Source organism: Nannobrachium achirus, assembly GCF_963921795.1.
Source record: "Nannobrachium achirus genome assembly, chromosome: 3".
Taxonomy (NCBI): Eukaryota; Metazoa; Chordata; class Actinopteri; order Myctophiformes; family Myctophidae; genus Nannobrachium; species Nannobrachium achirus.
Genome location: NC_137812.1, coordinates 44750756 through 44778747, shown reverse-complemented (window position 1 = coordinate 44778747; position 27992 = coordinate 44750756). Strand labels below are relative to the sequence as shown.

The following is a 27992-nucleotide window of genomic DNA, read 5'->3' as shown; positions in this document are numbered from 1 at the left end:
TATAGCATGTGTTCTATACTGTACATGCATACAGATTTTTCCCCATGTGTGTGTGTGAGTGTGTGTGTGTGTGTGTGTGTGCGCGCGTGTGCCACACGGACACATGTGTTGTGCGCGCGTGTGTGTGTGTGTGTGTGTGTGTGTGTGTGTGTGTGTGTGTGTGTGTGTGTGTGTGTGTGTGTGTGTGTGTGTGTGTGTTGTGGGGGTTGATGTATGGTCTGTGCTCTGATGGTAAATCCCTGCTCTCTCCTCACAGTCTGGTTTTAATCCCACACTCCTCTGTTCTACCCTTCCTTCTTGCACTGTTTCTAATCTCTCCCTCTCTCTCTCTCTCTCTCTCTCTCTCTCTCTCTCTCTCTCTCTCTCTCTCTCTCTTTATTAGGTGCTGGCTACGCTTGGATACATATTTTATCTGGAGTTTCATTGGTCCTGCCACCCTCATCATCATGGTGAGATACTGAGACGCAGGCCCTCCAACGCCTTTACAGCACACTCACACTAATTAACTAACTAACTTTCACACAGCGGCCATCTTGCTCTGCATGCACACATTCACGCCTACGGTCTTATGTCACACTCTGGACGGTGGGGAAACCCCCACCTATGATTAAGTAGACAGAGGTAGAGTACGAAGTTCACATAGAACAATGTGCTATACCGATTGTTCCCAATCTTTTTAGCTTGTAACCCAAAAAGGGAAATTAGACGTTTACCTGGGACCCAAACTAGCAGATCTACCCAAAATAGCTGAAAATCATCTATTTTCACTACTTGAAACACGTTTGTTCTAATTTATGGAATTTATGGACTTTTCTTTGATTTCTTCATTACTGAAAAAAAAGCTTTTTAGGGAATGTTTATTGAAAATATTTTGAATAATAATAATTCAGTTAAATGTCGGAAACAAATGATTCAGGGACCCATACAAATCTGCTTGTGACCCACAAATGAGTCCCGACCCACTGCTTGGGAAACAGTTATACATTATATTACATCAGTGTTTCCCAAACACCGGACCGGGACCATTGTTATAAATATCCACATCACACGTCTTTCCTTTCGGGTGCGGCAGCGGCTCAGACGCATCATCCCAAAACCTATATACTGCTTGTGCAAGGACACGCTGTGATTGGCCAGTAGCAGTTGGGGCAAACGCTCCTCGACAAAACAGTCTGTGCTTAACAGATTCAGGACGCAACTCAAGCATCACTGATTCGGCTCCAGCAAACTTCACACTGTTCAGCATGGCAACTCTCTTGCTAGCTAGCTCTCGTGGATCAAGTTTGCTTGAGACGGCGCGCCTCTTGCGATCAAAAACTCTACTTGTCCGAAGTTGTCGTAGGCGTGAGGCACTTCTGCGTTGGCCACAGAAGCGGCCGTGGTTATAAGCACAAGCAGTTTATTCTTTGGTATGGCACGGCTCAGACGTTACTCTGGAAATCAGAAGGTAGGATTTGGGGTTACTCCAGTGTTCATGTCAAAGTGTTCCTGAGCAAGACTACAGTAAATGCTCCCTCATGTGCTCACCTGAGCAGCACACTGCTGGGTCAAATGCAGAACAGTAATCTCCCCTCAGGGATCACTAAATACAGTTTAGTATTCATTTTTTTCCATCCCCGACTTGCAGGTTAACAGCTACTACTTGATAAACTGTATAGTCAATAGAGGGTATGCGCATGCATAAAGTGAATGGCAAATCGAGTGGAAAATCGAGTGGCAAAGTGAGTGGCAAAGTGAGTTTAACATTGTTTAACGTTGTTTAATGCAATCAGATAGGACTTTTCTGTTTTAATGTATGGGCTGTCAAGGCCAGAAAGTAGTTTCTTGCCACTCAGTAGTTGTTCCCGCATAACTTACGGGTATGATGACGATGTCACACGCATACCCTCTATAGTGTTGACATAACATTTCTTCTTTTTTGCTGCACAATTCCGTTTAATCTGGATTTAAGGCGTTCATTGTGTGCACGCACCCAAGAAAGGTTTCTCAAGGTACACGTGATAAAAAAAGGTGACTTGAGTGTGTTATCAGCGGACGCCAACTACAGCAGTGTGTAAGAAGAAGCGCAAAAGGGTCAATCCCCTGAATTATACATAACAGTAGATGGAGCATTGAATCTAGGATGGACCCCAGCATTATCATTCTGAACCAGTTATAGCAGACGACCTCTGGAGGATGCCGGGAGAGTAGAGTTATGGTCCCAGCTGGGACGCTCCGTAAGCTGTCCAAGGGCAACACTTAAAACCTATATGCTTAGTTGACCGGTGTCCCCCAGGGGTCTTAATAGTAGCTCCACTACCTTTTTTTTCTTTCTACATCAAATCTCTTCCCTGAAAACAGCCGAAACTCACACGTTGTGGACAGTGGCGTCAGTTCAGCAAAAGCTAGGGTATGGCAAAGATGGGAGTCCTCATGGAAAATAGGCATTACATTTTGGATAACACGGTTCTATTGTGAAAATAGCAGATCTACTTGCTCACAACGCCTCGCGCTGCGAGGCGTTGTGAGCATGTAGATCTGCTATTTTCACAACGTCTGAAAAAAAAAAAAGACTTTTGTCAGTTTTTTACACAGGTTTCTACGGTTTCTTGGGCTGGATATGGCAGCCTGGAATGGTTTTTCAAGTGCAGCTAAACTTAGCATGTTAGAAAACGTGCCACGATTAACAATAATGAATTGCACCTGTGCAGCTGACCTGCGGAACCTGGGAATATGCCATTTTGTCAAGCTGGGGAGAATACAAGTGTGGAGAATATATATAATTATAATACCTTGTTAAAGTGACCATTTTGTTCATTTGTAGTTATTTTACTGTAATTTAACTACATAATAACCAGCGCAGATAGACAAAGAGACATTCATGGATTTATATTTAAAAGTAACTTTTATTTCCCCCCCTGGACCCAGGGTATGGCAGCTGCATACCCCTGCCATACCCAATTGACGCCCCTGGTTGTGAAGTTGTAGATCTGCTATTTCTGCCCACCCCAGAATGGGGATGCTAGGCTTATACTGTACCAAAGACTAATAAAAATGGAACCCAGTGCTTCAAGGGTTGGATTAGGGTCCCTGACATACTAGCGTCATGTCCAGGGGATGTACTTGTACCTCAAGCTGCTTCACACTACCAAAACAGGAGATGGGCTCCTAATCTATGAGCCACATTGCTCAGGAACCGTTGGTTCCCAAAGCCACCTTTGTACTGTAGCTACTGTCTGTATATACAGTAGGAAATCGTCTGTGGTGGGTTTCCTCAATTTCAGTAATTGTGTTTTAGCCTATTAAAGGGATAACGCTAGGCCTGAGAGACCTTTATGTGTGTCCTATTGAATAGGGCAAACCTGTTAGAAATAACCAAGATGAACTGGAGCCATTGTACCTGTCAGCATGAAAATATAGCCTATATAATGTTACTTAAATCTACTTTATGCCAGTTGGCCATGGTTTATCTCGGCCCGTTGATGAGCCCACAGCGGCGTCTAGACCTTGTCCTAAAGTACGTCCTTGTCCTACAGTACGTCATCAGTTACATTAAGAATCCAACAATGTTTTTAACCACAGTAAGCTGCCCTATTCTGGGGCTAATGTGCGCCGATAATAGCAGGTCTACAACCTTTAACGTGTTGTGTGTAGACTGGCGAGAGATGTTGTGTAGAGGGGAAAGGGTTGTGAAGTATATGTACTGTAGGGTTTAAGTGGTTATAAGCAAGAATGCCATGTAAACATCTGAAATAATTGGTTATACTGCTATAACTGTCTTGATTTTCATTTTGAGTGTCATTTTTGAGTCATTGTTTACTGCCAAAATAAACAAACTGCAAGGTGGATTTTAAAGAGGCATCAGTTACAGCAGCGTATATACTGTTGTCTGAGGAGGAACGCCACACAAATCTCTCTCTCTAATTGACCATATTCACGTGGAGCCCAAAGGCTGCAATGTGAATAATATGCTTAATTGAACAATTACGGAGGGATTTGTACGATGCTCAGGGAGATAGACTGGGAAGGATGGCGGCAGACGGCAGGAGAAAAGTTGGTAGAGCGGCCGTGCCGGAGGAAGAGAAAATGGTAGCACGGGGACATGCTGCCAATTAGGTGAATGTCAGCTTGTGCACTTCCCGCCGCTGCTTATTGTAGAAATGTCAGGCAGTGATTTAGCCAGGGCTGAAAGTTTTGAGCGCTGAGAGGTAGGAACTACCCTGCTGTCACTGTCTGTGTGTGAGTGTGTGCGTGTGTGCGTGTGTGCGTGTGTGTGTGTGTGTGTGTGTGTGTGTGTGTGTGTGTGTGTGCGTGCGTGCGTGCGTGCGTGCAGTATATATACAGTACATATCATCGTTTTCGGGTGAAAACCTTGTATGTCTAAAACTGTACGTTTTGTATTTATCATCTATAAAATGTACTAAACTAGTGAAAACAGCAGATCTACAAGCACACAACGCCTCGCGATGCTTGTAGATTGGCTGTTTTCACTAGTTTTGTGCGACAGTCTTATATGATGAAGCAGGGCTTTGCTTTACCAAAAGACGTACACATTTGAAACATGGAGATACAAGGTTTCTGCCCGACAGTGACGATATGCAGTATATACAGTATATACAGTATATTCAATCTCAGAGATGTATTGCCACATAGAAACGGTCTAGACGGTCGTTATTAATTCCCAGATCTCGCTACATAAGTGAGCCACTATAATGGAAGGAGTCTATGAGATTAAGCCCTTCATTGTAACAATGATCCTTAATGGATGTAATGGCTTGCTCTGTTTTCCCCAGAGCCCGGGCTATTTTCAGCAAATAAAGGGATCGTTGATTGTGCGCAAAGATATTTTGTTTCCCTGGCCAATTGCTTCTGCAGGAGACAATAAAGTGATACGTACCGCATGAGAGGGGATTGCCATGGTGACGCGGTCCTTTTAATTAGTCTTGCGTTTACGGAATCTTAACTTAGTGTGTGTTTGTTTGTGCGTGGGCGTATGTGTGTGTGTGTGTGTGTCCTAGACAATTTGCCCTCCTGGCTCCCAATCAAACTGTGGAATAAACTCCCTGTCGCACTACAGACTCACTCACAAGCTTCTGCCATGGACTGAAGACTCACCTCTTCAGACTCCACCTAAACCCATAGCGCTATACTGTAACACCCTTCCCTCCATGAACCACAATGAAGCTAGATAGTATTTTCTTTTTTGGGGGGGTTTTTAGAAGTTTTTTACTGATTAGATACGTGGTCTACATATGTTATTATTATTTTGTCTAAATTGATATTCCGATGCATTTTTTTGTAGGCCTATTGCTGTTGATGTACTGACATATTATCTTGCTTGTTATATTGATGTATTACCTGCTTATTGTAAGTTGCTTTGGATTAAAAGCGTCTGCTAAATGCCTAAACTGTAAACTGTAAACTGTGTGTGTTTCAGCTGAATGTGATCTTCCTGGGTATTGCCCTTTATAAGATGTTCCACCACACAGCCATTCTAAAACCAGACTCTGGATGCTTAGATAACATCAAGTAAGTGCACAAGTGTGTCTTTTCTTTCTGCATTGCAGTGTGCCTGTTTTCAAGGCCTGTTTACGATCTTGCCTACATGCTAGTGTGAATCACACGTCACATGTGTGCCTATTTTTTTGCCAGTTGCATGCTGCGTGAAGTATTTATAATTTTTGTCTTTGTCTGACAATTCTTTCCCATTCTTATGAGTCATATCATCACTGTCGGGCAGAAACCTCATATCTCCAAGTTTCAAATTTGTATGTTTCTTTTCGAGATATAAAGCCCTGCTTTATCAGACAAGGCCGTCGCACAAAAGTAGTGAAAACAACAGATCTACAAGCACACACCGCCTCGCACCGTGTGCTTGTAGATCGGCTGTTTTTGGACTTAAAAGGTTTTGGACTTACAAGGTTTCCACCCGACAACGACGATATGAAGGACGCTTTGAGAGTGTCACGATGATGTGAATTCATCGTGGGTGAACATTGTGTCAGAGCTCTGACTACTAAGCGAACTAATCAGGATTGTATTATTCCCCATCCACCGTAGCTCAGAGAAAAGGCTTAGCTTAATTCAAACAATATGGCTGTGGCTCGGCGCTCAGTGCCTCAGAGAGGCGCAGCCCGGGCCATGCAGTATTACTTAAATCATGCAACTACTTACTCATTTGATTTACCATGTCAGATGTTACAGGCTATGTATCATCCATGACAGCAGGCTTAAGTCAGGCTTCAATCTCGATAGCATTCCAGAGATGTGGAGCAAAGTAGCAGTTCGGTACGGTTCAGACAAAAGGTATCAAAAGCTTGATGAAAGGGAAGGGGATATTTAGAATTCAGGAATGCAGCACTATTAGAGGAAAATACATTTTATTTCCTTTCATTTGTCTTCTCTTTCACATCAAACATGTTTGGAATCTTTGTCTCTCTGCTAGCTTCTACCACATTTCACTTAGTCACTGACGCCTTTTATTTTTAATTTATTCATTCCACATTGTCATGCTTTTATTTTTTATTTATTCATTCCACATTGTCATGCTTTTTGTCTCATGATTTTCTTACGTTTCTTTTCTTTCCCTTTTACTTGAAGCCATCATACGTTGTCTTTGTTGTGGATGGGCTCTGGTAAGACCACTCCCCGAACAGGTTTTTAGTTTTTTAGATTGGTGGTTTCATTTGTCCTGTCGTGTGTCTTGTAGAACCGACCCTATCCTAACTCATGTTTACCCCTGAATAAACTTGTCCAGAGCTGACTGCCCTCTTTTCCATACTGTATAAAAATTGATTCCTCAATTCATTCATAAGTGGCTTTGCGCGTTCTCGTGACCTATAGGACTAATGTGCTATTGAAATATTATAACACTGCGATGTGAACGAGGGTGAAATAGAGCCGCGGGAAAGAGTACGCCTCGGCAAAGTAATGGAGGGAGAGGTGGATGGAGGGATAGAGAGGAGAGGGATGAGTGTACCCTTTATTGAAGAGGGTCGTCAGACAGGCTTTATTGGAGGTTCTGTCTCGCCTGAACGGTGCCACAGAGTGCAACATCCAATCAATCACCTCCGTATACCCCTCTCAACTCCACTCCTCTTTCCTTTATCCCCCTCCCCTCTCTCTCTCCTCTCATTTACTCAACCCATACCCTCTCTCTCTCTCTCCTTCTCTCTCCCTCTCTGTATCGTTCTCTCTCTCTCTCTCTCCTTCTCTCTCCCTCTCTGTATTGTTCTCTCTCTCTCTCTCCTTCTCTCTCTCTCCCTCTCTATATCGTTCTCTCTCTCTCTCCTTCTCTCTCCCTCTCTGTATCGTTCTCTCTCTCTCTCTCTCTCTCTCTCTCTCTCTCTCTCTCTCTCTCTCTCTCTCTCTCCATCCCTGTAAAGCTGATTACTGCCCAGTCAGCCAATCAAATTAATAGCCATCAAGATCACGATTGCGACAAGAAACTGTGACCTTTAGCATTGAAATGTCACTTATAATGTCTGTAATGCCCCTGTACTTACTGCCCAGTGGGGTCACACACACACACACACACACACACACACACACACACACACACACACACACACACACACACACACGTACACGCGCAATTCATGCACCACCCGTGCACAAAAGGAAAACCGTTTTATGGCCGTCATAACTCACTTCTGACAAGGCGCTATTTGAACTATTGAAGAGGGTTAGAGCTTTGAACATTTCACCACTTTGGTTTGATTTAATTCAATTACATTGGAACAATTATGTTAAGAGACTGTCTTAATGGTAGATCACTACTCTCTGTAAATACAATCTTACCCTCAGCGATGCTCAGTTAAAACTAATGAAAGTCAGGGTGGTAAATCTTGAGTTTCTTCATAATGACAAAGTGGCTTACTCTCATCTCGCCTTCTTCTCAAAAGCATTCTTAATGAGTAAAATCTGCTTCTCCTTGCCTACGTTAATCAGTGTGTTTGTTAAAACCTCCCACCATTCTGTCCATCTCCCTCGCTCACACTGTTTGAGGTCTTCCTAGTCCGGGGGTCAGCAACCTGCGGCTCTAGAGCCGCATGCGGCTCTTTAGCGCCACCCTAGTGGCTCCCTGGAGCTTTTCAAAAATGTATGAAAATGGAATTGTTTTAACGATTTTTTTATCGTCACTGTCGGGCAGAAACCTTGTATCTCCAAGTTTCAAATTTGTATGTTTTTTTTCCCCCGCAAAGCAAAGCCCTGCTTCATCATACAAGACTGTCGCACAAAAGTAGTGAAAACAGCTGATCTACAAGCACACAACGCCTCGCACCGCGAGGCGTTGTGTGCTTGTAGATCGGCTGTTTTCACTAGTTTAGTTCATTTTTTAAATGATAAATACAAAACGAAGTTTTGAACATACAAGGTTTCCACCCGACAACGACGATATATAAGGCTTTTATAATTTTTTGCGGCTCCAGACAGATTTGTTTGGGTTTTTTTTGGTCCAATATGGCTCTTTCAACATTTTGGGTTGCCGACCCCTGTCCTAGTCCCATGTTCATCAAACTTCTAAGAATAGGTTTATTGATCAAGGGTTACTCACCCGGTCTCAAGATGAAATACATTTCATACTGTGACTAAAGGGATGTTTATTTTCTCAGGCACGTTGAGCGCTCCTTAACCACTTTCAACCTGGCAGACCTATTTTGGGCATGTTATTGTAGGCACGTTTTAAAGAAAATGAAAATAGTAGCTGGTAGATCGACTATTTTCACAGAAGGGACAGTTTTGCTCTCATGCATTTAGTCTGCAATTACAAGTTACAGTATGTTGTTACAAAGGTAAAGAATACCTGAACATGCACATGCATGCTTCAAATAAGATATCGTCACTGTCGGGCAGAAACCTCGTATCTCCATGTTTCACCTATGTACATTTTTTCGTAAAGTAAAGCCCTGCTTCATCATACAAGACTGTCGCACAAGTGGTGCGAGGCGTTGTGTGCTTGTAGATCGGCTATTTTCACCTTTTTAAACCGTTTTTCAAATGATAAACACAAAACGAACAGTGTTGGACATACAAGGTTTCCACCCGACAGCGACGACGGCATCCTGGTGACCTGGGTATTAAGGTCCTCGATACTTTACTGGTCATTTAACCCTGGGTCCACCACTCTCAGAGTGAAGTACCTGTGTATGCCAGGCAGGGGCGTCACAAGGGGTAGGAAAGTGGGACTGAGTTACTGGGGCCCAAGGTGGAGGGGCCCTAATAACTTTATCTATTGAAAAATAGCAGATATACAAGCTCACAACGCGGCACCGAGTGCCGCACTGCGAGCTTGTAGATCTGCTATTTTTGAAAAGTTGTGAAAATGTGTGAAAATCTTTGAATATAATGTATTTTCTAAGCGAACATTTCTAACTAAAATTTTGCTTCTGGAGGTCTCTGGAACTAAATATTTTGAGATCGGGGTCCGTGGCCAAATACATATCATCTTGGGGGTCCTTGACATAGGTTTCTTGCACACATTTTCACGATTTTTCAAAAAATAGCAGATCTACAAGCTCACTGCCGCGCTGTGAGCTTGTATATCTGCTATTTTTCAATAGTTAACATTCATGGGGGGCCCGCAGTGAATCCTTGTACCCAGGGCCCAGAATTTGGTGTGACGCCCCTGATGCCAGGTGCATACGGAGGTTCGGAGGTTAACCCTCTCCTCCCTGCTCTCTCCTTCAGGTCCTGGGTGATCGGAGCCATCGCCCTGCTGTGTCTGCTGGGCCTCACCTGGGCCTTCGGCCTGATGTACATCAACGAGAGCACGGTCATCATGGCCTACCTGTTCACCATCTTCAACTCCCTGCAGGGCATGTTCATCTTCATCTTCCACTGCATACTGCAGAAGAAGGTATAGTACCCAGCCACACACTGGTGGCTAACTACATACAGTAACTGTACTTAAGAACAGTTTTGAGATAGTTGTGCTTTACTTTCCAATACTTTTTACTTCTACTCCACTACATCTCGGATCCAAATATTGTACTTTTACTCCACTACAATTATTTGAAAAGTATAGTTACTAGTTAGTTACTTCGTATATATGGATTATTATTACAAAACATACATTAACCACTTCAACCCTACAGTATATCCACCTCTTTCCGCGGGAGTTTGCTGGAGGCGACTGGAGATTATTTGGACCACACTTCCGGTTTAACAGCAGACATAGCTCACGTTGCGTCGCAGATGCAGCCTGTTGTGAGCTTGTAAATCACACTCGGCTGCGGCGCCGGAAGCTCGGTACAGCGTCTGCGCAATGCACTATGGGGCGTTGGAAACTCGTGGATACATTTCGGCCATTTGAAAATAGCATATCTACAAGCTCACAATGCGTTGCATTGTGACTCATTGTGAAAAAAAAAGATTTGTATACATTTGAAAACCTTTACTCAAGTGCAAGTTTTTTCTATATTGCAGTATCGATACTTTTACTTAAGTAAAACATTTGAGTACTTACATCTTGGTACCCACACACGTTTATGGGTAAACAGGGCAGTTAGAACTATTGGCAGACGAGCACAGTAGCTATTACACCTCGGGTTTGATGGCGAATGGTACACGCACGCTCTATCTGCCTTTCAATACACTATGTTCCTGCCTTTAGTCCATCCGAAGACTCCTTCCTTTATCTGTGTTATGAGGTTGGCCCGGCGTAGGGAGGATTAGGGATATTTTCTGAGTGAATATGGCCCGTGGTATCTCGCGGCAGAGTTATATGTTGTTTCCAGGAAGGGCCTGCACATGGGATAATTCTTCTTTCTTTTTCTTTTTTTTGAGAATCTCCCACACAACGACAGCGCCCGGGAGTAGAGCGAGCGTAGAAGTGAGAAAGATTATGTGGAGAAAATTCATCACATGCTTAATACTCTGTCCTGGCTGCGGTCCCACGGAAAACCCTTTATTTCTAGGTCTAGAGTGGTCTCTGTGGATGTACAGTGTATATGCGCACACGCACACACGCACGCACGCACGCACACACACACACACGCACAGGCGCACACATTTTGGACAGGTTTGAGCTTGAAAATGTGCACACTGTCTCAGATGCGCATTCATCAGAGCTCGCCTCGGAAGTGTGTGTAGTATGCGTGTGTGTGTGTGTGTGTTCTGCACGCGTGAGCATGTATTTTGTATGTGTGCTGCAGCGGGTCACGGGATCAGGTGTCCAGAGAGACATCTGTAGACAGGGGCGTCACACCAAATTCTGGGCCCTGGGTACAAGGATTCACTGCGGGCCCCCCATGAATGTTAACTATTGAAAAATAGCAGATATACAAGCTCACAGCGCGGCACCCGAGTGCCGCGCTGCGAGCTTGTAGATCTGCTATTTTTGAAAAATCGTGAAAATGTGTGCCAAGAAACCTATGTTTCCATGTCAGTGATGCTCAAACTTTTTCATGTGAAGGACCCCCATCTCAAAATATTTAGTTCCAGGGACCCCCCCAGAAGCAACATTTTAGTTACAAAAAATACGTATATTCAAAGATTTGCGCACATTTTCACGACTTTTAAAAAATAGCAGATCTACAAGCTCTACAAGCTCACAGCGCGGCACTTGGTGCCGCGCTGTGAGCTTGTATATCTGCTATTTTTCAATAGCTAAAGTTACTAGGGCCCCTCCACCTTGGGCCCTGTTAACTCAGTCCCACTTTCCTACCCTTTGTGACGCCCCTGTCTGCAGAACAAGCGCTGAGGTTTTCTTTGGCTGCGGCCCCGCGCCGTTTCTCCCAAGATGCATGGAGCAACTATCCCTACAGCTGTTCAAACAGACCGTGCAGCAACACATGTCTGGCATTCCAACAAGCTTGTTAAAACACAATTATGACCCTATTTGTTCTGACTTGATTGGGATCAGAATGCAGATGTTGTTGTACGCGCACAATTGCATTCAACGTTTCCCAGTGGAGTCTGTCCACTTTAAGATGGACAAGTATGGAAGATGAATGATGACGGGGCGGGAAGGTAATGGAGAAAGTACACTGAGTTAATCCTTTTAATGGCAAACGATTGTGTGTAGTTACGGTACAGTATGTAAAAAGAATGATACAGAGGCAAGTTAATAGTTGCACTATATCAATTTAATCAAGGATTAGTTTTTAGTCTTCCTTATTTTCCTTTCCTTATTCCTTATATTTGATAAGAATTATGTGATGTATACAAAGTAAAATGTACATATATGTATGTGTATATATACATATATAACTTCAACTTAGAGTATGTGTCGAAAAAAGAAGTTGAGATCCGAGCACTCGATTAAAATCTTTATCTAAAACCAACATGTTTCGACCTTACGGTCTTCATCAGGGCAAGAACTGGAGCAACAGACATACAGATCCATTAAATAGTGGCTATTCACGTGATGTTACTAATAATGCCCAGGCAATTAATGACCATTGTTATCACGGCACACCCAAATTACGCAAGTGTGTGTTAGAGTATGTGTCGTTACATCTACTCACATATATTGGGCCTTCTGACAATCTTGCCGCTCTTCCGTCCAGGTGCGTAAGGAATATGGAAAATGTCTGCGTACCCACTGCTGCAGTGGCAAGAGTGTGGAGACCTCCATCTCGTCTTCCAGTAAGACCACCACCTCGCGGACCCCCGGACGTTACTCCACAGGCTCACAGGTGAGCTTACCTGCCTGCACACCCGGACGCTACTGCACAGCGGACTCTCAGGTGAGACTAGCGCGCACCACCAGGGTTGAGGCCTCGGGTCAATTTGGCTTTCAAGCAGCTCAGTTCAGGGCGTGGACTCTTTTGTCTCTGTTGATACGAGAGAAAAGCCACCATGGCATAGGTCAGGGTTCCCCAATTAGTTTCCCCCAAGGGCCGAATTATGTCTAGGGTACCAAGCCGAGGGCCACAACATTGCAGGGGGCGACGGTGGCGTTCCCGCTACTCCAGCGACTGCAACAGTTCAGATATCGTCGTTGTCGGGTGAAAATCTTGTATATCCAAAACCATTCGTTTTGCATTTATCATTTTTAAAATTATTTATTTGCTTGTAGATCTGCTGTTTTCACTACCTTTGTGCGACGGCCTTGTATGATTTGCGAAAGAACGTACACATTTGGAGATACGAGGTTTCCACCCGACAACGACGATATACTAGTGTTGTTGCTGCTCTTATACCACCATTATTACTGGGGTTGGTGTGGGCCAGACAGTAGCCCCCCGCGGGCCGCCTATTGGGGAACCCTCTGGTCTAGTGGTTCCCAAGCGGTGTGCACCGGTGTGTCGCGACACAAATCCAGGTGTGCTTTGTGATTTTGTGCACCTTATTATTTAAATATGTAACTAATACAAAAAGGTCTGGTTAACGTTGTCGTATAGTTTAATCTATGTCAGGCAAATTCTGTGCCTAATATATCTTAACCACTTTCAACCTGGCGTTACTATTCATTATCAGCATTTATTTTGAAAATTTTGAAGGAGGAAAAAAAAGTATGAAATAGTGTAAAAAGAGGCACAGATTTTGCACAGATATGAATACAGGTGTTCCTTGATATTTTGACTTGTGTCTTGGGCACAAAAGGTTTGAAAACCACTGGTCTTGTCCAACCTGGTGAATAAAAGGATTGATATTCACAAATATAGACGCAGTGGTATAGTGGTGTTTGTGTACGTACTGTAGGTATGAATACTCATTCTGCCTGCTTGGTTTTGGCTGATATGCCTGCCCCTCTGTATGCTCACTCAGGCAACACCATAATAATTTGAATAATTGCATTCTATACGTGAACATCCAAATAATTTAGAAGAAGTACACATACACATACACACAGGCACACTTGCTTCACACCTCACTGAGATGCCCGAGGTTAGATGCAAGGGCAAAGACGAATAGCGGGTGTTAATTTGTTTATCACATACCCATAGCCTTATTTATTCACAAAGACAGTGATAAAATAGCAGTTGAGCAGTGCTTATTGCTTAAATAAATCAACCATTAATGCAAGCGTGAGTTTCTTTTCTAACTGAACCATATAATTAGAATGTTAATCAGTGTGGTTTAATGTTAGGCCTCATTACTAAAATAAAAAACTGTCAGTCACACACCTGTACTTCCGATTTCGATTACAATTTACAGTTACAATTTGGGCATTTAGCAGAAGAGAGGCGTGGAAATGTGAAAACAGCGTAAGCATGAACCCTAGTCAACAAACCCCAGGGTAAATAGAGCAAAGATAACAATGTTATGCTTCAATTAAACTAGGATGCCAGGTAGACATCATACCTGGCATCTGTCTAAACAACATGCTATCTAAATAAAAACATGCCCGTGGTCACATTCTCCCTGATGGTGTCTCGTTGCGAGACCCCGGTTCCGTCAAATAGCGTCGACGTTCTATCAAAAACTGCACTTGAACAGCATCCAAGATTTCATGTACCACTGCCCCGGCGAACGGAAGTGTAGTACTGCTGAGAATTCCTGACAATATTAGGGAGGGGGTTGTTTGAAATCACAGCGTGCGCTGCTGGTTGCCAGCCTAGCCATTACGCAGCCATTCTGTGAACCGTCAGACATTGTTGGATGGTTTTACACGCTGTATTTTGTTTCCTTGGTGCCAGTGTTGATTTCGTCGACTAAAACTATGACGAAAAATGTTTGTCGACTGCGTTTTTTTTACTGATGAAAACTAAATAAAAACGAAATAAAAACTAAGCTGTGATGACTAAAACTAAGACTAAATATATTGACAATTTCGTCAACAAAATAAAAACTAGACTAAAATGTTGAGAAGAGAGTCATTCTCAATGTTGAGAAGAGAGTCATTTTATGTTTGGTTGCTCTCCATTGTTGCGTGCTGAAAATAGCAGATCTACAAGCTCACAACGCGTCGCGCTGCGACGCGTTGTGAGCTTGTAGATCAGCTATTTTCAGCACGCAACCAAATGTAAAATCAGTCATTACGATGCCATCAAGGCCTGCCAAAATACATTTTAGTTGACTAAATCAACTGTAGATTTAGTTGCCTAAAATTTTATATTTAGCCAACAAAAACTAGACTAAAACTAAAACGTTTAAGGTGACTAAATTATGACTACAACTAAATGACATTTTATTCAAAACACTATGACTAAAACGAAATAAAAATTTGCTGTCAAAAACAACACTGCTTGGTGCCCGGATAAATCTGTTGTATCATCATCCCAGAATTCAACAACACTATCTAAACCAGACTTTTTTGGTGGCCGAGTTTCATCCATGTTTGACATGGTTAGCCACTTTCTACCAATATAGGTGACACATTTCAAAATGTTTCAAGCTTGATGCATTGCAGATATGTTTTCTCTATTGTTGATAAAATAGCATTGTATAGAGCTCAAGTGGCTAACCAGAGAGGTGCCGGTTCAGCCCACCTTTCCATTGCATCTGTGCTGATTGGGAGGATTTGGCTTTAGCTTGCATTGATATGCTATATCAGGCCATAGTCCGGATGACCATTCATCACAGGCTTTTGACCTTTTGTCACTTATTTTACCTACTGTAGGTCAAATAAAGGCTTGGTACGTGATAATGTGACTTATCATGGGCAGTGACCAACACACATACTCTACGCACACGTGCTAGTGTGTGTGCACACACACTAGCCACAAGCATATGCGAAGGATTGTCTGGTTTCACAGTAACTGATAAATGATCACGATTTAAGGTTAAATAAAACAGAACAATATCCCTAAAATAGCACAACTACTTGTAAACCAGCTTTGATTCAAATGCAATTTCTGCTACAGGAATGATACACATGTATGTTGATTGCAGCCATTCATACATGCAATGAATTAATGAACATATGCTTGTGTGTTATGTTGCATTGTATTAAAGTCCCCATCAGTTCCATCTTCCGTTTCACTGCTGATAGTGCTGGTTATGTTCTCCGTAGAGTGGCTCTCCACTTGACTCTCCACATTGGCAGTTCTAGCTTGTAGCATTTTCAAAAGAATCTAACAATGTGCTTTGATAACTGGAATGCTATACTACAGAATAACATTCCAGAGTATTGATAGCAAGAAGTTTGTTGACCTTGTGCACCCGTAACAAAATTAATAAAAGCCGAAAACATATCACTGACAAATCATAACAGCATTATATACAACTCGTGCTTTAAGTCAGCACTCTTCAGATGAAAGGCCAGTTAAATCGAAGACATAGAATGAATAGCTGGGAAAACAAGTTCATACTGTACGCTTCAAGCTGCCATTTACCTTCCGTCAGATCAGTGCAACACTATTGCTATTTTTAGGTGATTATAATAGTAGTATCCTTCCCCACATACAATGCCGTATATACCTGCGTATATGCACCACTAGACCAGTGTACTATAGGATATCGTCACTGTCGGGCAGAAAACTCGTATCTCCAAGTTTCAAATGTGTACATTCTTTCGCAAAGTAAAGCAGCTGCTTCATCATACAAGGCCGTCGCACAAAAGTAGTGAAAACAGCATATCTACAAGCACACAACGCCTCACGGTGCGAGGCGTTGTGTGCTTGTGGATCGTCTGTTTTCACTAGTTTAAATCATTTTTTAAATGATAAATGAAAAACTAACGGTTTTGGACATACAAGGTTTTCACCTGGCAATGACAATGTAGTACGTTGAATTGACTGAATTGAAAGTGAAATGGCCTCAACCCTGATTCTTCACCTCACACTGATTGTGATAGACTGATGGACACCCGTGATTGACAGGTGACCTCCTCCTCCTCTTCCACCTCCTCTTCTCCACTGCTCTACCTGCACTGGTTTGCTTTATTTTACCCATCCTCTGCCCCTTTATATTTGCTTACCACCATATCTCCTCCACCTACTTTGTCGCTGCACCCCTTTTTTCCTTGATTCCTTCCTTGACTCTCTCTCCCTTCCTCCTTCCTTCCTTCCTTTCTTTCCTCATCCCTTTCCATCCCTCCCTCCCTCCCTCCCTCCCTCCCTCCCCCCCTCTCTCTCTCTGTTGCCACCTGGCTCTCCTCCTGCGTTGCAGAGTCGTATCAGGCGGATGTGGAACGACACGGTGAGGAAGCAGGAGTCCTCCTTCATCACCGGGGACATCAATAGCTCCGCCACGCTCAACAGAGGTAACCACAGGATGCCTACCACTCACGTCCCCATCACTTGTCACCAACATCCACTTTTATGGAGAGGCAGGCGGCTCAGGCGGCACGCTGTAGCTTAGCACATCGCGTCACTTGTCACTGAGTGAAGTATGGTTGGAGGCCAAGCTTTTCCCCGGGAGTTCTCCTACGACAGGGGAATTGGGAGAATATACTGAATAAAAGTTCTCACACTTATATCCAAAGCGGCGAAAAAGTAGCGATAGGGGCTCTCTGCTGCTATGGGGCTCAAACCTCCGCCTGTTTGTTAATTAAAACCCAGGTGCAGAGACTACACAATATGCCTATATCCTCCTATGGAGCTCATATTATGCTGTCATCATTTGATGTACCCTGGGTGAAAAATCCTTTAAGTCTAGGAATCTCGTAAGTCGAGTGCATGTGGTTACTTTACAGTAAGCTGGATTCTTAAAAGAGCGACGCTAGACTCAAGCTCGATGCTTAGGTGAACGTTAGATTGCCTCCCTTTAAGTGCAGCTGTAGTAGTACTCTGAGCCATTGCCAGTACCACCGCACTGCCATACTGGAAATGATAAAGCAGAGTAAGGATGATTAAACATCACATACTTTCAGATTCCACAGGGCAAAAATCATCTTACGGGTCCTTTTTATTTTACAACTTTCTCAGCGAGTTAAATTAACACTGAAGAGGCGTTTACTGCGCACGTACTGATTAAACAAGTCATGTAAAGTAACCAAAGCTGTCCCAGCTAATTGCTTATACAAGGGCCTTGCGACCACAAATTCAGCTTCCCTGGCAGCACAGTATGGACTTCTGCAGCAGTCAAGCTATTAGCATTAAATATGTATTAGGGTTTGTCCACTGTATTGTTGTCAGTTTATTTAGAGCAGCTTCGCGTGCAATGCCACAGTCAGGAACAGTACTTTGGAAAGGAGTCTGTGCTGCATGTGTCTGGCTGTCGGAGGGCTAGGATAATGAGGACGTAGACACGTAAATGGGGAAAGCCACCTTGACACACACACACAAACACACACCCACGCACGCACACATGCACGCACACATGTACGCACGCACACAGAGAACGAGAGTCATCCCTCAGTCTCTAAACCAAGGTGTGGCCCTCGATTCCTTCAGGCCACTAATAAGCTGTTAGCATGACAGATTGATGTTAAAGCAGACACGGTGTGTGTCAGCTCCTGAATTATCACACACTTAGTGAGGCAGGCTCAAGCCACCCCTCTTCTCTCTCTCTGTCTCTCTCTCTCTCTCTCATTCTCTTTCTTTGACGCTTACATTCTGTACATCTTAATGTAAGGACCACGGAACCACTTAGCTAGTAGATTTCAAATGAAATGTAGCTAAAGGAAGGATATAGAATGGAATAAATTGGACTGTCTTTTAAGAGATTTACTTGCTGACGTGAGACAGAGGGTAGCAGTTTCGAAGATGACTATAGTCACGCCATACAGTATACAGTATACTGTGCTGCATTTTGCTCAATTTGTGTACGTGGAAAATAATATTAATACGTTGCATAGTTTTATAATTATGCAAGATTTGGGATTTCTCAGTAATTTTCCATTCATTATGGAGCTGTATTTGGCCTTAAATCTCAGTCGAGGGCGCTGCCTCTTTCTTGATTCTGGCAGAGACAGCATATTTCAAAGCTGAAATTCTGAGGAGATTCCCCTCTAGCTTTTTACACACAGACCAGCTCTACTATGCTACTGTAAAAAAATGGAGCAGCACTACAAATAGACAGGACTGTCCCAGTGATTGCGTGCGCCGACTACTTCAGCGTAACCCATTGCCATCGCTGTGAAAGTAGAGCATGTGAAGGCCTGACCAATCCGCAGGCACATTCAGCCTCTAGTTCCAGAACACAACCAAGGAATAAAGACATAGTGGTGGATCACCCATTTAGGCCTAGAATTATTGAATGCTTTAACCAGTGAAAAATAGCAGATATACAAGCTCACAGCGCGGCACCGAGTGCCGCGCTGCGAGCTTGTAGATCTGCTATTTTTGAAAAATCGTGAAAATGTGTGCAAATTTTTCAATATATGTTTTTCAAAGCAGACTTTTGTAACTCAAATCTCTGCTTCTGGGGGGTCCCTGGAACAACATATTTTGAGATGGGGGTCTGCGGCCGAATAAATGTAATTTTGGGGGTCCTTGACATGAAAATGTTTGAGAACAGCTGATTTAGAGGAAGGATTTAGAAGTCGGGTCAAAGATCGGGTCAAAGATATTCAAAGACTTGCACACATTTTCATGATTTTTCAAAAATAGCAGATCTACAAGCTCGCAGCGCGGCACTCACTAAAATAATGGTTAAAGTGGTTCAAATCTAACGCGACTCCGGCGCGTTCCAGGTATTTGAGAGATAAGATGACCTTGGGTTTTATGGCCTACGGTTAAAGCAATGAACGCTGGTGGAATCAGTCATTGTATAGCTGGTCATGACATAAGTCGGAATATTGTCAATCATCTTTGGCTAATATATCAGCCATTACAGTATTTGAGTTTTTTTATGACATTGTTATCTGCAGTTATGCAGCTAATGTTTAATGTAGAGGGAAAAACAGATCAAGTCCTACCGAGCCAAGTTAACTAAGTATTTTCGTGTGTACATATAGATAGAGGGTCTAAGTGGTTAACGTTCACAAAATGATGACGTACCAGGCTAGTTTTGTTTATTGTCAGAATCCGCTTTGTTTGCATTTGTTTACGTGCCAAGTGCTAAGTGTGATGTTCTGTTTGGCCATGCAGTGAGACAGAATGGAGTCACTCCATCTGCTTTCTCCATCACAGAGCACAGAAGCAGAAACAGATAAAGATGATTGACAATATTCAGACCGCAGCGACTTTTCTCCCCAACGTTGTAATGCTTATGCTCCGTCCTATGGCGGTGTCGTGTGCCAACAACAGCAGATCTACAGGCATTACATCACAGACTTACGTCAGGTAGCTACAGTATAACCCAGGGTTCTAACCCAGGGTTATAACAGAACACTTCAAATGCACAGCAGCTGTCACGGCCACCCATCCCCTGGTTGGTTGGTCTTACTGTAATGACCTCCCGCCTAGGAAATTAAAGTCCATTAAAGCAAGTGCCCCCTTTGTCTGTAGCCTACACTGTAAACACTCACACAATCTCTCTCTCTCTCTCTCTCTCTCTCTCTCTCTCTCTCTCTCTCTCTCTCTCTCTCTCTCTCTCTCTGTCTCTCTCTGTCTCTGCTTGTTTGCTGTGGCTGCCAGAACGACTGTCAAGCTTTCCCTTGGCTCTCATCTCAAACTATGTCGGATTGTTTGATTTACATGTCTTCTTCTGTCTCTCTTCCCTCCACACACTCACTTTCCCCCCTCTCTCTCTCTCTCTCTCTCTCTCTCTCTCTCTCTCTCTCTCTCTCTCTCTCTCTCTCGCTCTCTCTCCCAATTTTACACCGTTCGCAATCCCTCGCTCCCTTGACCTCTGCCTTCACTGCTCCACTCTGTTTCTGTCTCACATCTGTTTCTCTCTCCTTGGCTCTCTGTCTCTCTCCTCCTCCTCCTCCTCCTCCTCCTCCTATTTCTATATCTGCCTTCACCAGGAGCCATGGCTAATCATCTTATAACTAATGCTCTTCTTCGTCCCCATGGTACTAACAATCCTTATAACACTCTCCTGGGGGACCATGCAGTGTATAACAACCCAGCTGTCGGCATGTACAACACTCAAGGTGTGCTTGATGTTCCTACTAAGGTTTTAAGCTTTGGGTTTCTTGGAAATAGGAGGTTTATAAAGGTTTTGTGCATGATGTTTTTGCTGCTGCACTGATATTGTCGTTGTCGGGTGGGAAGCCTTGTATGTCCAAACCTGTTACTTTTCAGGAAATTGCAAAAAATAACCTGTGTTTCAATGGATCTAATGTAGTAGTTACAAGCTCTTGTTAATAATTTTCATTGGTTAAATATTTATAAAACCCACAGACTTTTACATTCCTTAGAAATAGCTAAAATAGACGATCTAGTTGTGAGCTTGTGGATCCTCCATTTTTGCTACTTTTGCACAACACTGTTGTACCAAAATAAGTTTAAATATGGAGATACGAGGTTTCTGCCCCACAGCATGCTTTTTGGGCTTTTCACGGCATGTTCTGACGTAGACCTTATAATGGCTCCCAGGTGAGGTGATTCATCACCGAGCAATAATCGCTCAGACACGTTTACCCACTGGGCAGTTCTCACAGCAGCATAAATGTTTAGACGGAGTTGTGCTGACGATACATCAAACCGTTGGAAACGGGTTCCCATGCAGATTTATGATATACAGTAGATGTATATATTATTGGTTGCACATTCAAAGATATCTGTTATGAGCCCCCTGGGAGCCATGGAATGCTTGCACCATTTTTTCGGTGAATGTTTCTGTTCCATTTAACCCATTTAGAACGGGTACACATTGTGTATCATTATTTTATGCTTTAACTATTGAAAAATAGCAGATATACAAGCTCACAGCGCGGCACCGAGTGCCGCGCTGCGAGCTTGTAGATCTGCTATTTTTGAAAAATCGTGAAAATTTGAATTTTGACCCCGATTCTATGAGTGTCTTTTGAATCCTTCTAAGGTTTTTTTGAAAAACCTATGTTTCTATATGTCAGCAATCTGGCCAGCCATCGTCAAAGAAAAGGTCCTTTTCACTTAACTGGAGCTCAGTTCTTGAGAGACTGCTATGTCAGTGGTTCTCAAACCTTTTCATGTGAAAGACCCCTGTAAAAAATATTCATATCTCAAAATATTATAGTTCCAGGGACCACCCAGAAGCATAATTTGAGTTATAAACGTTCGCTCTGAAAATACATATTCAAAGATTTGCACACATTTTCACGACTTTTTCGAAAATAGCAGATCTACAAGCTCGCAGCGCGGCACTCGGTGCCGCGCTGTGAGCTTGTACCGCTATATCTGCTATTTTTCAACAATTAAAGCAGTCAATAATTTGTATATCTGCTATTTTTCAACAATTAAAGCAGTCAATAATTCGAGGCCTAAATGGGTTAATGTGCCTTGGTGTATATGGGGTGTTATTTTGTTGGTGCTGGGGTTTGGTGCATTACTTCTTGTTGAGTTGAGTGTCTCTGTGCCATGTGTTTGCTGTGATTTGCAAGATAATATGTCCCGAGTTTATTTTATGGGTTTCACGTGTGGCATATAAACCGCAGTCAACCTGCCCTCCCTATTTTGGGCATGTCATTGTATAGCGTTTTCCAAGCATTTTAGTTTATATATCGTCGTTGTTGGGTGAAAACCTTGTATGTCCAAACCGTTCGTTTTGCATTTTTCATTTTAAAAATGATTTAAACTAGTGAAAACAGCCGATCTACAAGCACACAACACCTGGCACTGCGAGGCGTTGTGTGCTTGTAGATCTGCTGTTTTCACTACTTTTGTGCGACGGCCTTGTACGATGAAGCGGGGCTTTACTTTGCGAAAGAACATACAAATTTGAAACTTGGAGATATGCGGTTTCCACCCGACAACGACGATATATAATACAATGAAATAAACATTTCAAAACATTTTGCAATTTTTTCCAAAATGTTTTGGTAATACAACATTTTTCAAAAGTTATGTTAGAAGCTCACAAGCTTGGACATCGTTTATTCATGCTGTCCTAGGATGAACGATAGACATAAATGGTTAAACAAGTGATTGTTAGTGTAAGAGAGACCAGATACCGTGACGGATGTCGAAACATACACTACTTTGATCTTGAGAAGGAGAAAACGTTCCAGGTTTTTTATGTTACATTTGTTTTCATTATTTTCCACAGCAAATTTGCAATTGTTGTTTCTTGCAATGCATTTTAAGATGTTTCTCTTGTTATGTGAACTCATGTGCGTGTGTCTTCTCTTCCTCCTCATGCTGACACGCAGCACCGTATCGAGACACAAGTACGGCTTCAACTTCTACCTTATTCAATATTATCTCTTTTCCATTTCTCCTCTGCTGATGTTATGTTTATTATTTGCACATATAATGATGAAATACACAGACAAAAATGAATTACATATAAATGAAATACATATAATTACAAGTATTCAAAGTGTGCAGCAGAAGTATGAAACCCTAAATATATATGAGGACCTCCAAAAAAGAGAAAATCTAATCAGTTTGTCCTGTGAAAAATCTCAAAAAGAAGAGACATACATTAATAATACCATTTCCTTTGTTTTTCATGGGCTGCAGCTAACGTGTCGTCATTGTGTTCAACTTGTTACATAGCTTTAAAAGAAATTCAAAAACTGATGCCTGAAGAAGGTCTATAAGACCAAAAGCTTGAAGCTGTTTTGCACAGTTTTGAGTGTGCAGAGGCTGCCTTTTATTTTACAAAAACATACTCCTCAAAAATATTAAGCTTTAAGTCTGAGGTGTTTTTTTTTTACTTTGCTTTAATTGTATGCTGTCAATAATCTAGTCACATTAAGTGCCACTTCCTAACCCTACCCTATTCTGGGCATGTCATAATAGGCGAAAATAGGCGGAACATTCAGCATAAATAGCATATCTACAAGCTCACAACGTGTTGCAAGATGGAAATGCGTCACGTTGTGAGCCTGTAGAACTGCTATTTCTGTGAAAATTATAATTTTGACTCGGCTTCTATAAGTGTCTTTTGAATCCTTCTAAGGTTTTTTGAAAAACCTATGTTTCTATGTTTGTCAGCAATCTGTCCAGCCATCGTCAAAGAAAAGGTCCTTTTCACTTAACTGGAGCTCGGTTAGTCTGTTCTTGAGAGACTACTATGTCAGTGGTTCTCAAACCTTTTCATGTCAAGGACCCCCAAAATGATATTTATTTGGCCACGGACCCCCATCTCAAAATATTTAGTTCCAGTGACCCCCAGAAGCAAGATTTGAGTTACAAACGTCACGCTTTAAAAATACATATATTCAAAGATGTGCACACATTTTCACAACTTTTTCAAAAATAGCAGATCTACAAGCTCGCAGCGCGGCACTCGGTGCCGCGCTGTGAGCTTGTATATCTGCTATTTTTCACTGGTTAAAGCATCCTATAATTCTAGAACTGCTATTTCTGTGGGGAGAGATTTGGTGTAGAGGGGAAAAGGATAGAGCCCTGAGGGACTCTTCAATGAAGTGTTTAAAATGAGGTTATTCCCTTATAGAGCAATGCTCTTCAATTGGTCTTTTATACTGGCACTGTCAAAAGAATGTTAGACTCAAATGTAAATATGATTACTGCTTTTTTAATATTTGCTTCACAGCACTCTCTCTAACACGAATCTATAATGTACAGCTTTTAATAATGTACATGGCTGTGTTGAATATCATATTCTGACTGGTCGCCCCAAACAGAATTCTGCGGTCCAGTATTTCTGAACAGTAGATTGCTATTATCAATAACAGCCTGCTGCTCTGCCTCTGTTTACACTGCTGTGGACGCGGAGGCTTGTACCATAACAAAATCATGTTTACCGGTAAATCAATAGTTTGTGTTCAATGATAGATTTGGTTCTTAAGTAGCTGTGTCATAATGTGGGATGATGTACTGTGATGTGGTCATTATTGGTAAATAAACCTCTTGAGAGGGAGATGCAGATCTTCTGTTCCAGTGGTGGACAAAGTATTCAGTACTCTAGTTTGGGGTGGGCGATATGGTGATAATTATCGTGGAGACGATACAATGTCTCCACAATACACCTTTTCAGAGGTATCGTATATATCGTGATACAATTGAGGGAGCCTTGTAAAAGATCCTGTTTAATCGTTAATACAGAGATTCATTGCAGAATTCAATTTAAACCTGCATTTTGGTCTAAATCAGTCGTTCTCAAACTTTAAAATGTCAAGGTCTCCACTTAACTCTACTGAAACCAAATGGACCCGTAAGGGTCCATTTGGTTTCATTTGTATATTGTCAGAGTTACATACTTGTAAAGTTCAATTTAGACCTCCCAAAAGGAACCCAGAGAGTCTAGTTTTTGTCAAGTAACTTGAAAAATAACCATCAAAACCAACGTGAAAAAGAATCGTGATAAAATCGTGTATCGTGATACAGCTTGGGAAAATATCGTGATACTGTATTTTTCCATATCGCCCACCCCTAACTCTAGTACTGTACAGTGGTTCTCAACCTTTTCAGGCCGCAACCCCCCAAATAATCATATTTAAACTGGGGACCCCCACCCTGACAAGCACTTGGAATTGTAGGATTTGGCATTACATCAAGTTTGACTCGATCTGTTCCATTGTGAAAATAGCAGATCTACATGACGTTGTAAGCAAGCTATTTTCACAATTTCTGCCTTTAATATTAGACAATTTTGCCAATGTTTAACTAGAGGTAATAAAAATGTATTAAAAGTCCTTAAATTGTCACTTTAGAAATGTGTAGATACGCTGTATATTTATACTGTATGTTGTTTTGTTTACTCTCAAGTGAGAAAACAATGTTAACCCATAAGCCAAACATCTGGGGAAAAAAACATACAAATACTCAAGTAAATGTACTTCGTTCTTACACTGCTCTGTTGGGATTTATTTTCCCCCAAAACAAAATGGACCGCTTCACAGCACACGATCCCTTCCTCGCATTATAACCTTAACACGGCATTGAGAAACGTCACCGTCTTCAACGCTTTATTTAAGCCTATTGATCACTGATCTCCGTTTTCCTCCCGTCCTCCCAGAGGGCATCCTGAATAACGCCCGCGACTCCAGTGTCATGGACACGCTTCCCCTCAACGGCAACCATGCCAACAACTACAGCATGGCCAGCAGCGAGTACCTGAGCGACTGCGTGCAGATCCTGGACCGCAGCGGCGGCTACGGCACGCACGGCAACCACAAGGAGACCACCCTGGAGAAGAAGATCCTGAAGGAGCTGACGTCCAACTACATCCCGTCCTACCTCAACAACCACGACAGAGCCACCACCGAGCGCAACCACAACCTGATGAACAAGCTGGTCAACAGCAGCATGGCCAACGGAGGTCAGCCGACACACACTTGTTCATTGCTTATTGCAGCCGGGTTCCCAAACTTTTTTTGTCTCAGGGCACTAGGGATGGGTATCGTTCACCTTTTAATCGATACAATACCTTTTTCGATACCTGGGAATCGATACGATACCTTTTTCGATACTATTTTCGATACTTTATATTTATTATTATTATTATTATTATTATTATTTAACTATCGATTATTTTCCTAGCGATTATTCTATACATCTTTTTATTAATTAATTTTGGGATATATCAACGAATCGATTAACTTAAGTGTTATTTTATTATTTTTGCATGTCGTGCAAATATGAACAGCAGATCAACAAGATCACAAACATACGGCGTCCTACATCTGGCTTTGTGTGTATGTTTGTATGAGTGTCCGTATGAGCGTCCGTATGAGCATGAGCATGGAACTCCATGTATGGAGATAACTAATGTCACGGACAGAAACAGCCCATACAAGGAGATGTGCACGTGTGTCGTGTTTGATACCATGCACAGGTGCGATTTTTTTATAATCGATTGAATTGATTAGTTTGATTGCACCCCTAATATAATAACATAAATGATCAAATGAATGCATTCAGCACTGTCCTTCTCTCCTTGCAGGCGGTATGGTGAGTGGCAGCAGCAGCAGCAGCAGCAGCGGTAGCGTTGGCGTTGGCCTTGGCGTGGGGAACATGGGCGGCGGCAAGGAGGACGGCGGCTCCATGGTGCTGGACAACCCCGCCGCCTTCCCACACGAGGAGAACCTGGGCCTGGAGATCATCCGGGAGGAGTCCAACGCCCCCCTGCTGCCGCCCCGGCCCCCTCCCCCCGACAGCCACCCCCCGCCTCCCCCTCCGCCCCACAGCTTCTCGCGCCCACGCCGGATCCCCCTGCAGGAGACCAGCGAGAGCTTCTTCCCGCTGCTGCCTGGCGAGCACGGCGGCGACGAGCACCACGCGGCGCAGCACCACGTGGCGCACTCCCCCAACCACAGAGACTCGCTCTACACCAGCATGCCCGTGCTGACGGACCTGCCCGACGCGCAGATGAACGGCCTGACGGACGACGGCGAGGAGGAGAGCTCCGGCGAGCTGCAGCCCTGCAAGAGCGCCACGGCCCCGGAGCTGGACGACGTCTACTACAAGAGCATGCCCAACCTGGGCTCCAGGAACCACCTCCACGAGCTGCACACCTACTACCACATGGGCCGGGGGGGCAGCGACGGGTACATGGTGCCCGCCAACAAGGAGGATTCTGAATCATCATCGCCCGAAGAGCCCCCTATAGATCCTGCCCACCTGGTGACCAGCCTATAGAGCCAATCAGGAGACTCCTACCCCTCCCCCCGGCCCGCCCTCACATCCCCCCCCAAACTCTCCAGTGAAAATGGTTCTGTGTTGTTGAGTGACAGAATGTGGGGATGTTCGCCGCGCGTCGGCGTGCCGCGTCTGATACCGGCTCCTGACAATGTGGCCGAGACGGTGGTCGAAAAGCTAAGGCATAACATCATACAGTGCGTATTGTCGTGAGTGGTGTATACGGTAAGGGCGGGTCCGACAACATTTCCTGTGAATAGCATTGAGGAATGGACCTGTTTGCCCTTCAACGGAAGGACACACGGGGAGGGTTTTGTAATTTTAACCTACTTGTTACTTTCATCTGGAACCTTTGGATTGACTGTAGCCCTTACAAGCTCCCCAACATGGACCTCCAGCAGATTCTAGTTAGTCTCCTGTACGACCACATCAAGAGGCCTGTCTGTCTAGCTGTCTGTCCGTCTCACTCATGAAGACATTTACAGGGATGATGTTTCTTCCTCTCTCCGGTGGGTAGTTACAGGACATCGAACCCTGGGGGGGTGTGGATTTGAATTGGCACAACACAGGGCACCGTCCCACTACCCGCCAATCAAGTGG

At 43.3% G+C, this 27992-nt stretch overlaps 1 protein-coding gene across 1 annotated transcript in view; it reads left to right on the top strand.

Annotated features, from left to right (window-relative positions):
• LOC308281449 (adhesion G protein-coupled receptor L3-like) overlaps positions 1 to 27392 on the top strand; it is a gene marked incomplete at both ends in the record, with an annotated part of 185142 nt that extends 157750 nt beyond the window's left edge. The window contains 9 exons of the mRNA XM_080721626.1: positions 383 to 449; positions 5417 to 5508; positions 9670 to 9838; positions 12492 to 12671; positions 16981 to 17074; positions 20666 to 20794; positions 22994 to 23011; positions 25771 to 26073; positions 26698 to 27392. Of these exons, the coding sequence (XP_080577752.1) occupies positions 383 to 449; positions 5417 to 5508; positions 9670 to 9838; positions 12492 to 12671; positions 16981 to 17074; positions 20666 to 20794; positions 22994 to 23011; positions 25771 to 26073; positions 26698 to 27392 (1747 nt within the window). The remainder of the gene's footprint in view (positions 1 to 382; positions 450 to 5416; positions 5509 to 9669; positions 9839 to 12491; positions 12672 to 16980; positions 17075 to 20665; positions 20795 to 22993; positions 23012 to 25770; positions 26074 to 26697) is intronic.
• Between the last annotated feature and the right edge of the window lie 600 nt (positions 27393 to 27992).